General features: G+C 46.0%; 1 protein-coding gene across 1 annotated transcript in view; it reads left to right on the top strand.

Annotated features, from left to right (window-relative positions):
* Positions 1 to 16,137, top strand: part of LOC138946585 (cubilin-like) — a 196,216-nt gene that overhangs the window by 22,457 nt on the left and 157,622 nt on the right. The window contains exons 9-12 of the mRNA XM_070318030.1: positions 3,442 to 3,480; positions 6,580 to 6,681; positions 7,796 to 7,899; positions 15,683 to 15,812. Coding sequence (XP_070174131.1) covers positions 3,442 to 3,480; positions 6,580 to 6,681; positions 7,796 to 7,899; positions 15,683 to 15,812 — 375 coding nt within the window. The remainder of the gene's footprint in view (positions 1 to 3,441; positions 3,481 to 6,579; positions 6,682 to 7,795; positions 7,900 to 15,682; positions 15,813 to 16,137) is intronic.

Raw genomic sequence — 16,137 nt, forward strand, 5'->3', positions numbered from 1 at the left:
TTTTTTTTGCAGTTTGGGAAAATTGTATCCGAGCCAGGTAATGTTGATGCTAAGGATGGTATTTTGTTAAGTTACATATGAATCTGGTGACGCTATCGAATGTTACTAAGGCTGGCTTTGCAGTCCTGAGAGTGTGAGTAACTATAAGATCATCAAGTCCAAGATGTCGGACTCGATGATGAATGATGATCATGCCAGACTCCTGACTACAGACTAGCTGTTGCAAAAATCGTGGTCCAAAGCGATCATTTTGACTCAAAATTCGATGAATTCCGCATGTATATTAGCGCAGAATGAAATAACAAATTGTTAGTAAGTAATGTTACCATATTGTGTACCACGAGAGCGGAGTGGCGCAGTGGTTAGAGCGCTTGCCTCTCACGCTGCAGGTCGTGGTTCGTCCCCCACTCGGGGACAAATACAAATACCCGATTTTTCCGAGCGCTCTCCAGTCCACCCAGCTGGAAATGGGTACCTGACCCTATTCAGGGCCGGGGAAGGCAAAGGCAGCAAGGGAGAGGAGATGGGCACCGCCCTCATAAAAAGCTGGCCCCCAGAAAAGTGGAGATCTCTAACATCTCTCTCCCCTACGACCAGATGGTTATGGGAATACCTTTACCTTTACCTTAATGTTACCATTTTGTGACATCCAAATCCAGAAGAGCAGGACAGCTATTCTGCATGCAGTCAAAAGTGGAGGATCCCTTTACTTACAAAAATCACACTTACTGACGCTGAAGCGAAGGGGTCTATGTCGACCAAAAGAGGGGGATTCCCTGTAGATGGAGTTCCTGTAGGCAATCTTCCTGCGAACTTGCTTTGATTTTTTTAATGCCACTTAGATGGTTAGCTGCGAACATCTGCGACTTGCTGCCGTGAAGTGTTTAGATCGCCAGACTTTTTTTGGTTTTTTTGGTAAGAAAAATCTTCTGACAAGTGTACCAACAAAAACCCTACCCCCACCCCCTCACAACTACCCATCCAAAAAAGAAAAACTTGATTGCATGCCATGTTTGCAGAGCTTGTTGCGCAAGGTGCGAGCAGTCTCCTGATTATGCCCTGTGTGAGATGTGTTGTAACACTGAATGAATTTCAAAACATTTATTTTTGTTGTTGTGTGTGACATCTGGGAGTCTGGGTGGCCGAGTGGTAACGCACTTGCGCTCGGAAGCGAGAGGTTGCGAGTTCGACCCTGGGTCAGGGCGTTAGCAATTTTCTCCCCCCTTTCCTAACCTAGGTGGTGGGTTCAAGTGCTAGTCTTTCGGATGAGACGATAAACCGAGGTCCCTTCGTGTACACTACATTGGGGTATGCACGTTAAAGATCCCACGATTGACAAAAGGGTCTTTCCTGGCAAAATTGTATAGGCGTAGATAAAAATGTCCACCAAAATACCCGTGTGACCTGGAATAATAGGCCGTGAAAGGTGGATGCAGCGCCTATAGGCTGTTGATCTACTGGCCGATGTGAATGCGTGATATATTGTGTAAAAAATTCCATCTCACACGGCATTAATAGGTAACATGCGCCTTGAGTCGCCTTGTGTGGTGAGATACGTGCGCGATATAAATCCTCGTAAATAAAAAATAAAAAAATAAATCATTTTCATGTGGCTAATTTGGGAGAAAAACTATTGTAACACTAACAGATCTGTGCGTTCTCCAGAACAAAACCTCAATAATCTTTTATCTACAGTATTTCTATAAAATTACATCTACAATATTGCAATAAAAAGAACCTTTCGTTGAATTAATTTATCAAGGCTACATTCTGGAGAATGCTCAGATGTGTTTAAAAAAAGGTTAGAAAAAAGTTAAATTGCAGACAGTGGAATGAAGGCCCAGTTTGAAATTGTGGAATTTTGCCTGTTCTCAGTTCTGAATATATTTGTGAGCTTACAATATTGCTCAACTAGCAGTCAGGCCCGGCTTCGTCCGGGTGTTTCTGCTCTCCCCTCTCTCAGAAACCTCTCGAATCTTATTCCAATGTGGATAAGAAAAATGACAGTGTGAGCTCATACATTTGGATGTATGTATAGGCAAGGCAAGTTTCTATTTGGTTCAACGTGTTCTTCGTGATTTGTTTACCCCTTCTCACACCCACTCTAGTTACCGTCTGATCAAAGCACGCATACCTCATGAGTGAGCGCGTCATACCTTTTTGAACAGGGGAGAGAAATCTGTAAATTCTCGTGATCTTTCACTGAGGCGATCGTTTCGTAAACATTATTCGTGATGATCTGGAAGGCAGGGAGGGGGAGCAGGGGGCAGGGTTAGTGCGTGTGTGTGTGTGGTGGGGGGGGGGGGGATGATAGCGGGCGGGGGGTAACCCTTGAGAATGACACGGTATACTGGTTTGATGAGAGTTACCTCCCTTCCGTGGGTGACAAAGCATGACTTACCTCCCTTGCACTATATAGACTGTATTGATAGATGGGGAGGGTAATTATCCGAGGAAGGAAACAATGTCTGGAGAAACTAAAACCCAGGTGCACATTTGTGGGTCCAGGGTAGTGTGCATGCAAAATATCTTGTGCTTATCTTTTGCCATCTCTGAGGTATGGCGACCACAGACACACACACACACACACACACACACACACCGACAGACAGACACTCTCTTTTATTTATATATAGATAGATAGATGTAATGCAAACGCTTGGCATTCTTCCCAGTACGGTCATATCATCTGTTACTGCAAGATTTGATGTTTGCCTCAACCTCCTTTGTTTGGATACAAAAAAGAGTTATCTCCCTTACCTTCTAGAAATTTCCGGAACTGTCCAGTTAATTTTTCATTCTTCATTTCTTCCCCTCATAGGAGCAATAGCAAGTCTCTAATATCACTGGCATGATGTGCTTGCTACAGGTGAACAGTAGGCACTGAACTGGTCTTGCACCATATAGGGTGTATTCAATAAATGGGAGGTCCATAATCTGAGAAAGGAAACAATGAATCAAGAAACTAAAACCCAGGTGCACATCTGCGGCACCTAGGGAGTGTACGTGCACACTATCTTGTTCCTGCCTCTTGCCATCTCAGAGGTATGGCGACCACAGACACACACACAGACAGACAGACACTCTCTTTTATTTATATGTATAGAAGAGCTGTTTTATATACATGAATTGTAGTTGTAATGATGATATTGAGAATGTTAATAGTTGATAAGCAAAAGATTTGTTGTTTATAAAATTCATGTACAGCGATTGCTTGTTCAAGTTGTTGTAGCAACTAGCATTCTGATTTGCATATGTTCATGTATCTGAGTCGCACTTTTAACAAAGAAGTTAGTTGGAAGGCAGCCTTAGCTTGAAAGACTGAAAGACCAGATGGTAAGTGTTATGTAACTTACAGTTTCAATAAATAGTTTTTAGACGTGTGGAATTTTGTAAACTTTTTCATTGACTTGAAAGATGAATGCATTTTGTTGTTTTCAGTTGCAAACGCTTGAGACAACAGTCCAGGACTTGAAGAATGTAAGTACCGTAAAGTACCTTGTAAGTGCCCAGTATCGAGTAAGCGCCCACCCCCCACTTTTAGTCCAAAACCGTGCATAGGGTATAGTACCTTGTAAGCGCCCACCCCCCACTTTACACCATTGAAATCAGGGGAAATAAAAATTCCGCACTTGATCTGCTAGTTTTGTGAATGATTTCCCTTTCTTGCAAACCCTATCACGTGTGTCTGCATGCCTTGGATCTAAACGCCTGCAAGTCAATGATTAGGCAAAAAAAAAAAAAATGTCTGTTTAGGGTAACATGACCAAAAAAAGTAGGGTCGGTAGGTAGGTTTTTTTGTTTTTTGTTTGTTTGTTTTGTTGTTGTGTAAATGCTATGTTGGCTGAACATTCACTTCTTATATTTGATGAATACATGTTTCAAAACTAACGTATAAATAAAACAGAGAGAAAGGGTGAGAACGAAACGCCAAATGTCTTTTTTTAGCATTTTTACCTCTTTTTTTTCTTCTTTTTTTTTGAAATCAAAAAAAAGTTTTTGGGTCGGCGCCAAATCGATAGGGTCGGTCGGGTTACCCTAAACAGACAATTTTTTGAGTCACTTGAGAAAAAGTGACTCTATGTAATCGGTCAGTGTTAGTCTGTCCGGCCGGCCATCCGGCCGGCCGGCCGTCCGTAGACACCACCTTAACGTTGGACTTTTCTCGGAAACTATCAAAGCAATCGGGCTCATATTTTGTTTAGTCGTGACCTCCAATGTCACAGGTCAGCGTCAAAGGAAAAATTAGACATTTTATATCTTTGACAAAGTTCATCGGATGTGATTGAAACTTTGTAGGATTATTCTTTACATCAAAGTATTTACATCTGTAGCCTTTTACGAACGTTATCAGAAAAACAAGGGAGATAACTAGCCTTTTCTGTTCGGCAACACACAACTTAACGTTGGGCTTTTCTCGGAAACTATAAAAGTGACCGGGCTCAAATTTTATGTGAACGTGACTCATTGTGTTGTGAATAGCAATTTCTTCCTGTCCATCTGATGCCTCATATAATATTCAGAACTGCGAAAGTGACTCGATCGAGCGTTTGCTCTTCTTGTTTTTTTTGGCCTTACAAGATGCTGCGGATCAAATCGTACACCGTTGCATTTAAGCTGTCAGCTCTTGACTATTTGGATAATAACGCCAATGGAAATGTGTCGCAAACAGCAAGTGAGTTTGGGGTAGATAGAAAAAGGATACGAGAATGGCGAGAGAATTGCGATACCCTGTTACGTCACCAGGCCGGAAAGGAAAAGAAGAAGCTCTCTCTCTCTCTCTGTGATCTCTCTCTCTCTCTCTGTGATCTCTCTCTGTGATCTCTCTATCTCTCTGTGATCTCTCTCTGATTTATCTCTCTCTCTCTCTCTCTCTATCCTTGAAAATAAAGTTCCATATTCATCTCTCTCTCTCTCTCTCTCTCTCTCTCTCTCTCTCTCTCTCTCTCTCTCTCTCTCTTTCTGCCGAAAACAGTCTATGGCCAAGTAAAATAGACTGCTGCCCATATCCAGAAGACGTACCCCTTGTTCAAGGGAAACAGAGACACAGTGCGGCCGACAGCGGCACCTCTGCAGACAAGAAAAGGATGCGACGACATTTGTCTCCCCAAGCTCTTCTAATGACAATACGAACAAGAAAAACAATGGAAGATGAAAAACGAAAGAAGATATGATTACGAAGTGATCAAAGATCACATTTCTTACTGAAAACTGCTCGTGCATATGGTGTAGTACCTAGTAAGCGCCCAATCCCTACTTTGGGTCGGAATTGGTGCACAGGGGGGGGGGGGGGGGGGGAGGGGGGGGGGGAGGCGGGGTGGGGGGGTGGGCGCTTACAAGGTACTTTACGGTATATATATCAGATATACATAGAGAATACTACATGGCTTGCTGTGTCGTACCATATTTACACAAGGTGTTTTTTTAAATATTGAACTGCGAGCGAAAGCGAGCTGTTCACTATTTGAAAAAGCAACGAGTGTAAATCTAGTACGACACAGCAAGCCATGTAGTATTCTGTTTATCCAACATACTGTACTTACGTGTATTTTACTGAAAATGTCTTGCAGACGAGGCAGCTAAATTGAAGACGCTTGTTTTGGAAGCTCGGTCTCTTCTAAATCCTCGTGCAATCTATTACGGCAAAGCAAAGAAACGTCACTCTGAAAGTGTGGCGTGACGTGTTAGTTCTAAAGATTCATCGAGGGTAATTAGCGAGCGCAATTTTTGTTTCTTTAATGACGTTTGTCTCGGTGACTTTGGCATCATAAGCAGTGGAAAAACAGGTCCCTGGCAGACTTGCTTGACATGACCTCATTTACATTATATATACACACGTGTGATTTGAACGATTATTATCTCACGGGTGTCTCTCTCACGTATGTAGGATAAATGTAATGAAATGATTTAGACTTCCAGTTTCACAACTTTCCAGACCTGTGACAGCGACGCTGACACAATGACAGAGACCAAAATGTGTATTCCAATACAGTACTTGTAGTTCTTTATTTGTATGGAAATGATTTGGCCATCATTGAAATGTTGAACTATTTTCTTTAGAGCTATTAAAATGTAAAAAGTCATAATAAAGGAGCACTGAAAACTTAGAGTATAGAGAATGTACAAACTACAATTTAACAGAATTGACATACAATTTTCAGGCGAGAGAATCTAACTCTACGATCCTCCTTTTGGAGGAATTTGGGTGTTCATGCTGTATTTTGATCTTTTCTATTCTCAAGTCTGATGCCCACACATATAGATATATAGGGAATTTATGCAACACATGATGACACAATGTGTACAGTTACTTTTTACCTTGGTCTGCTACAATAGCAGACGACTTTATTCTGTGTTAACCCGGATGTATTCGGGGGTTGGGTATTACAAAGGATGTTGGGTAGTGCTAAAAATAGCCCTCAATCATCCTGCCAAAGGAGACAAAGAAAGCTGAATTTTCGCTTTTATGTGAGCTTGCGAACATAAATATATATATATATATTAAGATGATACAGAAGACTTAACTTAACTTAACTAAAAGAAGATAAAGACTTAACTTTATCATTTGTTTTGTGACAGCTTCTGACCACCAATGAGTGCAACAGCAACCCATGCCAGAACGGAGGGACCTGTGTTGACACCTACAATGGCTTCATCTGCCAGTGTCCTTCCAACTATTATGTAAGTACTAGGCCAAAAAGAAAAATATGTCTGTTTCCGGTAACATCGCCGAAAAAAATAGGATCGGTGTGTTTTTTATTTTTTTAATTTTTTTTTTATAAAACCTTTTTCTTACGTTTTGTTAACGTCTTTTTACGTGTTTATTTTTTTTAAACGCTTCCTTAGTTTACTTACAATTATTTAGCACATGTTTTTGACCTAGATATATTGAAGCTAAATAAAGTATACTTGACTTCATATTTTTATTTTTTTAATTTTTTATTTTTTTGTACGAAAAGCGAAAAAAAACTTTAGGGTCGGCGCTTAAAAATAGGGTCGGTCGGGTTACCTGAAACAGACATATTTTTCTTTTTGGCCCTATCTATGGGGAGATCAGGGATGGGCAAAATTGTCCGCCCGATCGCATAGGGCGAGCAACAAATCTGACGGGCTAGAAGAACTAAACCGCCTGGCACCTTGCCCGGCTGGCCAGAGAACATTCTGGTCAAATGTAACATTTGTTGTTGTAATATTGAGTTTTAAAGCAATTTAAACACTGCATTATGTACCAGGCCAGCGAAAAATCTGGCGTGCTTGTGACTTTCTTGAAGTTACTCGCCCGACTGGCGAGTTAACATTTTAAGATTTGGTCATCTCTGGATACTGTCCGCTGTTGTTGGCCAAAACATGGGTACAATAATGCAGGATTACTTTGAAGAGCATGCTCGGAATGTAGCAAGTCTTTGGTTATTACTAGTAGTGAAGGAGGATATGATGAAACAGAAAGGGGTGCCGGGTAGCTCAGGCGGTAGAGCACTGGACTTGTGATCTTCATGTAACGGGTTCGAAACCAGGCGTGGACGGACACGGGTCAACTTTATGTGCAGACTCAGAGACGTTATCCATGTCCCACCCCTGTGTCACCACAGAAGCATGTAAAAGACCTTGATCATTCTGCCATAAGTGCAACTGCAAGTGCCTGATTACACCTTAACATGCATACAACTGGGTATCTCATCTACAGTCAGGGTACCACACGGGTACATGCCCCTAAAGGTTTCACTGTAAAAACTACAGTTATCTATCGATATGATGAAGGTTTAACTGTAACTAAGCTAGACTGTTCTGATTTCAGGGCGTCACCTGTGCTGCGGATGTTAATGAGTGCAGTGAGTATGCAGGAACAGACCGTGGTTGTCAAAACGGAGCTACCTGTATCAACACTCAGGGCAGTTTCAGGTAATTCTGTATTATGAATTTTGTCATTACTTCCAGTAACAGTGGTACCTGCGATGAATTTGGTCCAGCCTTGAGAATCCCTATCAAAACTTTTTTGACATTGCAGGTGTCCTTTCGTGACAGGTATAGTTTAAACTGTCAAAATATGGCTTCCTTTGGTCCAGCCTTGAGAATCCCTTTCAAACTTTTTTGACATTGCAGGTGTCCTTTCGTGACAGGTATAGTTTAAACTGTCAAAATATGGCTTCCTTTGGTCCAGCCTTGAGAATCCCTATCAAATTGGTTTTACATTGCAGGTGTCCTTTCATGACAGGTAGAGTTTAAACCTGCAGTACTGTGACTTCTATTGCTCACTGGGAAGGCATTTTGAATTTTACAGCATAGAATAAGAAACAGCATTGTTGACGGCTGTGCCAGCCCTGATGCCAGACTCAAAACGCAATTATCATTGGCGTTAACCGGTAATTACCAGTATTATACCGGTTGAAACGAAAAACTACCGGAACAAAATTGGCTACCGGTATGACGTACCGGTTCTTCTTCTTCTTCTTTGATTATGGGCTTAGACTCCCTCGTTCACTCATGTTTTTAGCACGAGTGTTTTTTTTACGTGTACGACCGTTTTTACCCCGCCATTCAGGCAGCTTACGCCAATTTCGGGGGATACATGCTGGGTATTTTCGTGTTTCTATAACCCACCGAACTCTGACATGGATTACAGAATCTTTTCCGTGTGCACTTGGTCTTGTGCTTGCGTGTACACACGAAGGGGGTTAAGTCACTAGCAGGTCTGCACATAAGTTGACCTGGGAGATCGGAAAAATCTCCACTCTTAACCCACCAGGCGGCAATGACCGGGATTCTAACTCGCGACCTCCCGATTAGAAGGCCGACGTCTTACCACCACGCCACTGCGCCCTACCGGTTGATTTTTAGAACTACCGTTTTTTTTTCCGCTGGTAAAACAATAAAACCAGTACTCTGAGTCTGAGTTGGACTCTTACTGGTTCCAATGAACAGCCTACCGTTTTTGTCAGGACTGTTCGCATCATAAAAGTTTGCGTACAGGTTTAAAAAATACTAGCGCCATCACTGAGGGAAATTAGGGGCTGCAGAGATAAAAGAAAAGGTGTAATGTTTTTTCACTGGCCAGCACTAAAACACAGCACACAGCATCACAGCAGCGATTTTGTAAATACATTGAGGTTTTTCAGTTTCAAAAAAAAACATTCTCATGTTGATAGTGATACCCGTGTGAAAGTTCATTAAATTACATATTCTTACTCCGAGTCACATATTTAGCATTGACGCAGTCGATAGCTAAGGTGTCTGAAACGCTATCCCGCCTATAGTCTAAGGGAAGCAACCCAAGCTAAAAAAGTAGCAAGCTTGCTACCCTGGGTTGCCTCCCGTAGCGTATCACGCCACAGATCTCGTACCTGGTACGAGACACCCTCATTTGACTCCTTTCAGCCAGAGAGATAAGGTCGTTTTTTGCGCTATGCTCCGAGGCCGTTTCGTTTTGTCAGCCTGACACCCTCCGGCCTCGGCCTCCCGTCTTCTCCTAGCTGTTTCCAGTTGGTGAGATTGTTCCTTATTTTATTTTGACTTTGTATTGATTCTGCTGGAAATTGCTTACGTCCTCTGGACTCAGAAGTTTCTTCAGCGGTTTCTAGTTGCGTTGGTCGCCATTTTGGTGGCCATTTTTTGCTAGCACGTGGTGTTTCTACTGAGTTGGTTTTCGTCCGTGCTCGGACGGTGAGCTTACTCGGTAGGAAGTTAGTTTTAGATGCCTTGTAGGTATCTTTTTCTTGCTAGTAAATAATTTTTCTGCTGAATTTCTTGTCCGCTCTGGACTTCGATTTTACAGTAGTTGTTTTGTTGGCCTCCAGTTGGAGCCATTTTTCGCTAGCACGCTGTGTTTCTACTGAGTAGTTTTTCGTCCGTGCCCGGTCGCTTTACTATCTTGGTAGGCTGTTAGTTTTAGCTGCTTTAGCGGCTACTGCGCTAGTGCTAAGTTTATTTTCTACTAGGATTCTTCATCCGTTCTGGACTTAGAATTCTACAGTAGTTGTATTCGGCGGCCGCCTTTTGGTAGTCGTCCTTTATCCTAGCATGTTGTGCTATCGAGATGTTTACGTCCTTTCTAGGAATGTAAACTACCTTGGTAGGCTGTTATTTAGCTTCTTACGAAGCTATTATTATTTTGCTAGTTGATTATTCTGCTGATTTTTAGGTCCGTTCCGGACTTAGTTAAATTTTCAGTAGTCTTGGTTTACCTCTTGTCAGCTTACGTTTTCGGCAGCTGCACTTCCGGTTAGACTGGTATGCCTGTTCGGGTCCGTGCTCGGACTTTGAACATTTTGCCAGTAGCATGTTTTTGTAGCTACTTTTGTGGCTTGTTTGCTAGTGCTAGTTCCGGTTCTGCTGAAGCCTACGTCCTCGAGACTTGTTACTTTTCAGTAGATTTCTTTCTCACGTCGCCGGCTGGGCGTTTAGTGAGAAAAGACGGGGGGGGGGGGGGGGGGGGGGGGCTTCCTCGTCTTATGCCAATAGCCCCATGGTACATGTTTCTGATCCTAAGACTAATTCGGTCTTTTCTGTGCCTTTTTCGGCGCCGGAAGAGACTCCGTCTGTCTCTCAGACGTCAGTTTCGGCCGCTTGTGCGGCCGTTTCTCCCCCTTTGTTGACACCAGAGCCTAGCGCTCTGGTGGCTAGTCTTATTGCTTCTTTGCTTACAGAGATCCGTACTTCTGGGGGCGGGCGTCCCTTGCTTGGTGGCTTCGAGGGTGACGACGGCAGCTTCGGATTCCGGACGTTTTTTACCCGGGTCCTTGTCGCTCACTTGCGTTTCCGGAGCGTCGGCCCAGTCTACTGGCGCTCGTGTTGTCTCTGGATTCCACTCGCTGGGACAAGCTTCCCTTCGTGGCCGGCCTCAGTGGCTTCCGCTTGCGGGAGTGCACCTGAGCGTGTCCCTTCGGGGACGCGGCCAGTACAAGGTATGTGCTCGCAGCAGCCGTCTTCGGCAGCTGCACTTCCGGTTCCCGGAAGTAGTGGTTCACTGGTTGCGGACAGACCATGGTCCCCTCCGGTTCGAGCTGCGCTTTACGTCAGCTGTCGTCCGCGACAGCTGCTTCCAGTTTCGGCCGGAAGTAAGAGGTTCACCGGCTAGTGCACAGGCTGCTGTCACGTCCGGTTCGAGCTTCGACTTACGTCAGCAGTCGTCCGCGACAGCTGCTTCCGGCTCCGCCCGGAAGTAAGAGGTTCACTGGCTAGTGCACAGGCTACTGTCACGTCCGGTTCGAGCTTCGACTTACGTCAGCAGTCGTCCGCGACAGCTGCTTCCGGCTCCGGCCGGAAGTAAGAGGTTCACTGGCTAGTGCACAGGCTACTGTCACGTCCGGTTCGAGCTTCGACTTACGTCAGCAGTCGTCCGCGACAGCTGCTTCCGGCTCTGGCCGGAAGTAAGAGGTTCACTGGCTAGTGCACAGGCTACTGTCACGTCCGGTTCGAGCTTCGACTTACGTCAGCAGTCGTCCGCGACAGCTGCTTCCGGCTCCGCCCGGAAGTAAGAGGTTCACTGGCTAGTGCACAGGCTACTGTCACGTCCGGTTCGAGCTTCGACTTACGTCAGCAGTCGTCCGCGACAGCTGCTTCCGGCTCCGTCCGGAAGTAAGAGGTTCACCGGCTAGTGCACAGACTACTGTCACGTCCGGTTCGAGCCTTGCCCTACGGCAGCAGTCGCCCGCGACAGCTGTTCTTCCGGTTCCGACCGGAAGTGTAGGTTCACTGGTTAGTGCACAGGCTACTGTCACGTCCGGTTCGAGCCTTGCCTTACGTCGGCAGTCGTACGCGACAGCTGCACTTCCGGTTCACGGAAGTAGTGCCTCGTTGGAAAACGGACAAATAATGATCCCATCCGGCTTGAGCTGCGCTATACGTAAGCAGTCGTCCGCGACAGCTTCTCTTCCGGCTCCGGCTGGAAATGTTAGTTCATCAGTGTGTGGGCAGCCCATGGCCCTTTCCGGTTTGAGCTTTGCCCTTTGCACGGCAGCCATTCCCGGCAGCTTCGCTTCCGGCCTTGGCAGGAAGGTAGGTCAAGCGGGTAGTGCACAGGTTACTGTCACTTCCGGTTCTGGCCTACGGCCTACCTTTGGGTTCCGAGCTTCAGCTCGTAGGTGGCTCAGCGCCAGCTTTGGCATAGCGCTGCTGTTGCTGCCGCACTTCCGGCTCCTCCCGGATTTTCCGGTTCAGTTCCCGCTGCTTCCGTTTGGTCGCCGGTGAATTTCGAACAAGGCTTGCCCTATGGGCATACAGGCTTCTTGCCTCTGTTGGGACAGCAGCATCCACACACTTCGGTGGTGGCCGCTAGCTCCTCTCTCCCACTTTCCTTGGTTTTTGATTCCTCTCATCCTCCTCTCAGTTAGGGAATGAGCACAATCGATTGCCAACAGGAAGGACTTCAGGTTGGCAAAGAGGAAGCAGCTACTTCTGGTTTGAAGAATCACCCTTAGTAGCTTTTCGCCTTTTTTGCCTTTTCGCCAAGCCCCCCTCTTCGACAGGGGGTTGCCTCCGGCGTCGGTTTCGTTGCTGGTTCCTCAGGGTTCAGCTTCGGAGCTGGCATCGGAATACCTTGCCGCTCCTGCGCAGGCTTCCTCCTTCGTGCCCTTAGCGGATCAGAGGAAGTTGCCTTGGCCAAGGTCGTCTCGAAGCCTCCTGTTGGCCTTTCCCCGTCCGCGTGCACCGTTTCCGGTCACGCCGGAACTTCTTTCGCTTCTTACGAAGCCGTTGAGGAAGGATTCGGTTCTGCCGTTCTATGGGCAGAATCTCCTATTCTCTGAGGAAGGGGGGCTGACAACTTTTGGAACTCAGTTCCATTTCCGAGACTCTCCTGCGGGCGCTTTCTCGCGCTCTGGCAGATTCCTTGGCGCCCTTTACCCTTAGTAAAGAGCAGGACGCGGAGGAAGTGTCTCACTCCTCTCCACACTTACAAGGGTGAACGAGGCACAGATGAGGCTGTCCTCTCTGCACTATTTCCATGCGGTCTCGTGCAGAAGGGACTTGTTTCTTGCCCACTCCCGGTTTTCTGAGGAGTCGACAAGGAACATTCTCAGATCGTCATCCTTGGTGGACGGTCTCTCTCCGGCAGCCTGGCCTCTCATGCCAGAAGCAGGGGATTGAGACCAACAGAGAACAGCGGTTCCCTTCTTTTGAGCTTCAATCCGAAAGCAGCAAAAGCAGGCCGCTCCTAAGCAGGCTATACCTAAGCGGACTCAGCCTAAGCGGCCTAAGTCCTCAGCTCAGGTGAGATTGTTTCTTTCACAGCCGTCATAGGTACGCTGGGTTTTCGAAACAACAGCTGGCCTTAGGGCTTCGGGGTTTTAGCCTCGGCTGGAGCAACAGCCATTTCATCCGTTGGCGGTGGTGGTTGTTGCTTTCCTTGTGCTTGTGGCTTCGGGCTTCGACATTCTTTCTTTTTCCCAGCGTATGGGTGCTGAGAGGTCGATTTCCGTTTAAAGGGGGGTTTCTGCCTTTGGGCTTCCCCGTTTTCTCTTTGCCACGAGCTTCTGGACTTGGTCCAGGTTTGTCTTTCGCCGAGTCTGACTTTGTCTTTCTCTAGCGATCAGACGCGTTCTGGTGTTTCGTCCAAACTTAAGGTTCACTTGAGTTGGCCTCGGAAGTAACATTCAGATTTTCCTGAGGGTGCATTGTCTGGGCAATGCATGTTTGAGAAGTCATTCTTGGCTTGTCACTTTTTCTCAGGTTTTTTGGCTACTCCTCCCCTTTTTGGGCAGAGGTCTAGCTAATGTTCCAGTTTTCTCGGTGCTGGCCTCTAGGCCAGCATCTTTTTCGGCGGCCGAAACTTTTGGTTTCTTATTGTGCCTGTGTAATTTGGGTACTTTGGTGCAAGGGCCGGCCTACGGGCAGCAAGGCTCTCGGCCTTAGCCTGTGTTATAGTCTCCTGCCTGTCGTGTTGCGACTTTGGCAATTTGGTTCTTGTGACTGCGGATTTCGTCTCTTCCTCTGCTCCATCATGCTTGCAGGATGTGAGTTGGGACGATTTCTGCTGGGTTGGGCTTCCGGCCTGGTCACCCCCTTTTTCACTTGCAACTATGACTATTACTTTTTTCTCCTGAGAACTCTGGTCTCGGGAGTCTGACGGCTGGTTCGCTTCACGGTTTTCCGTCTTTCTTACCAGCCTCGTTCTTTCTGTTTCGGGTTTTTTGATTCATTTTCAATTACCTACAAGCAGTCTGCTCTGCGAACACGCTGGCTTTTGTCATTTCGTTTCCGGTCTCCGGTCACATTAGGATTTGGCCACTGCGGGTCCGCATTTCCGGTGCTTACGCACTACCTTAGGTCGCTTCGTCCTCATTTTTACCCCTCTCTCTGCTTTCGCAGGGATGGGCAGGGGACGACTGGTGACCGTCTTCCTTGAGTTTTGCTCATTGAGTTGGACTCTGGTACTTGGTACTCAGGCGTCTCTCTCTTTCCAGTTTGGAGTTTGGTCACTCTTCTGGAGCTGACTGTTCTCTCAAGGGCCTTTTGGGCCTCACTCCATCCCAAAGTTTTCTTACTTTGGCATGTTTGCCTTATGGTCTCCGTGAGGGTCGGTCCTTTTCAGGGCTTAGCCGGCAACCTTACGCACGGATCTTTTCCAGGCCATTAGCATTTCCTTCCAATTTAAGGGGGGGGGGGGGGGGGGGGCAGCTTGTCCTTCCCTCTACTTGGTCGGGTTTATCCAAGACTGGGGTCCTTTTCCGGACTGTTTTACGGTTCAGAAGATTGGAAGAAGTGCTGGGCACAGCTTACTGGCTCTCTGATGTTGTCTTTCGCATTTCTTGCCTGAGAGACATCTCGGCTGTCAATCAGGGTGGTTCTCGGTCCGTTTCTGTCCTTTGGCAGTGGGCCAGTTCCTGGCCAGGGTTTAGAGTGAGTCAGTGGTTTCTTTCTCACGGGATCCTTTCCTGACTTTTGGCAGTGGGCCAGTTTCTTGGCAAGGGATTTTCTTTCCCTCCGCCTTGTCATAGCTTTATGCTATCTTTCCCTCGGCTCGGCCCGAGCTCTTTTCCAGGGCCTGGGCCTCCTCCTTGGCCTTTTTGGCCTATGAGGTTTGGATGATGTCCTGCGCACAGCTTCTGGCGCTAGGATTTTGTCTTATCAGGTTCTGCAGACATTGCTGCCCTCTGTCAGGATGGGTCTCGGCCCATTCCTTCCTTGGCGGCAGCTGGTTTTTGTCTCTCCAGAACTTTAGAGTGAGTTTGAACTTTTTGATCTTACCCACCACCTTGTTGGAGTTATCTGCTAAATATGTGACTCGGAGTAAGAATATGTAATTTAATCGAAAATTTTTAATTAAATTTTCATTTGATTAATATACTTACCCGAGTCACATAGGTAATTCCCTCCCACCTTCCCCGCTTTTAGTTTCTTTGTATTCTAGAAGTCGAATGAGGGTGTCTCGTACCAGGTACGAGATCTGTGGCGTGATACGCTACGGGAGGCAACCCAGGGTAGCAAGCTTGCTACTTTTTTAGCTTGGGTTGCTTCCCTTAGACTATAGGCGGGATAGCGTTTCAGACACCTTAGCTATCGACTGCGTCAATGCTAAATATGTGACTCGGGTAAGTATATTAATCAAATGAAAATTTAATTAAAAATTTTCGAATTTCAGTTTTGAAACACCAGCTATACACTGAAAATTAACCTTCTTCTCTCAGATTGTCTGTTAAAATCTAACTTTATTTAAGGCTCCCTCTCTTTTGTTCTCTGTTGTATCCAGGTGTAACTGCCCACCGAACTGGCACGGAATCCTGTGTAACTCGCAAACCAACGACTGCAGCGGAAACACCCACGAAGCGCTGTGCGGCCACGGACTGTGTATTAACGCACCCAACCCTTCTGCCGGCGTGGTGAGACTCACATTCATTTGTCGTCAAAATAGACGATGTTGAGAAATAACTCTGTCGGGTTTGTATGGGTTGCAAAAGAGTGAACACCCTTGCTTTTAATGAGGCAAATAATTCACACATGCTCCTTGTACACGTGTTTTAGATACACACCTCAATAGTGATTGGCACGTAGATTTGTTTGTCATTGGCACGTAGATTTGTTTGTCATTGGCACATAGATTTGTTTGTCATTGGCACGTAGATTTATTTGTCATTGGCACATAGATTTGTTTGTCATTGGCACGTAGATTTGTTTGTCATTGGCACGTAGATTTGTTTGTCATTG

The sequence above is a fragment of the Littorina saxatilis genome, linkage group LG14 (assembly GCF_037325665.1).
Source record: "Littorina saxatilis isolate snail1 linkage group LG14, US_GU_Lsax_2.0, whole genome shotgun sequence".
Lineage (NCBI taxonomy): Eukaryota > Metazoa > Mollusca > Gastropoda > Littorinimorpha > Littorinidae > Littorina > Littorina saxatilis.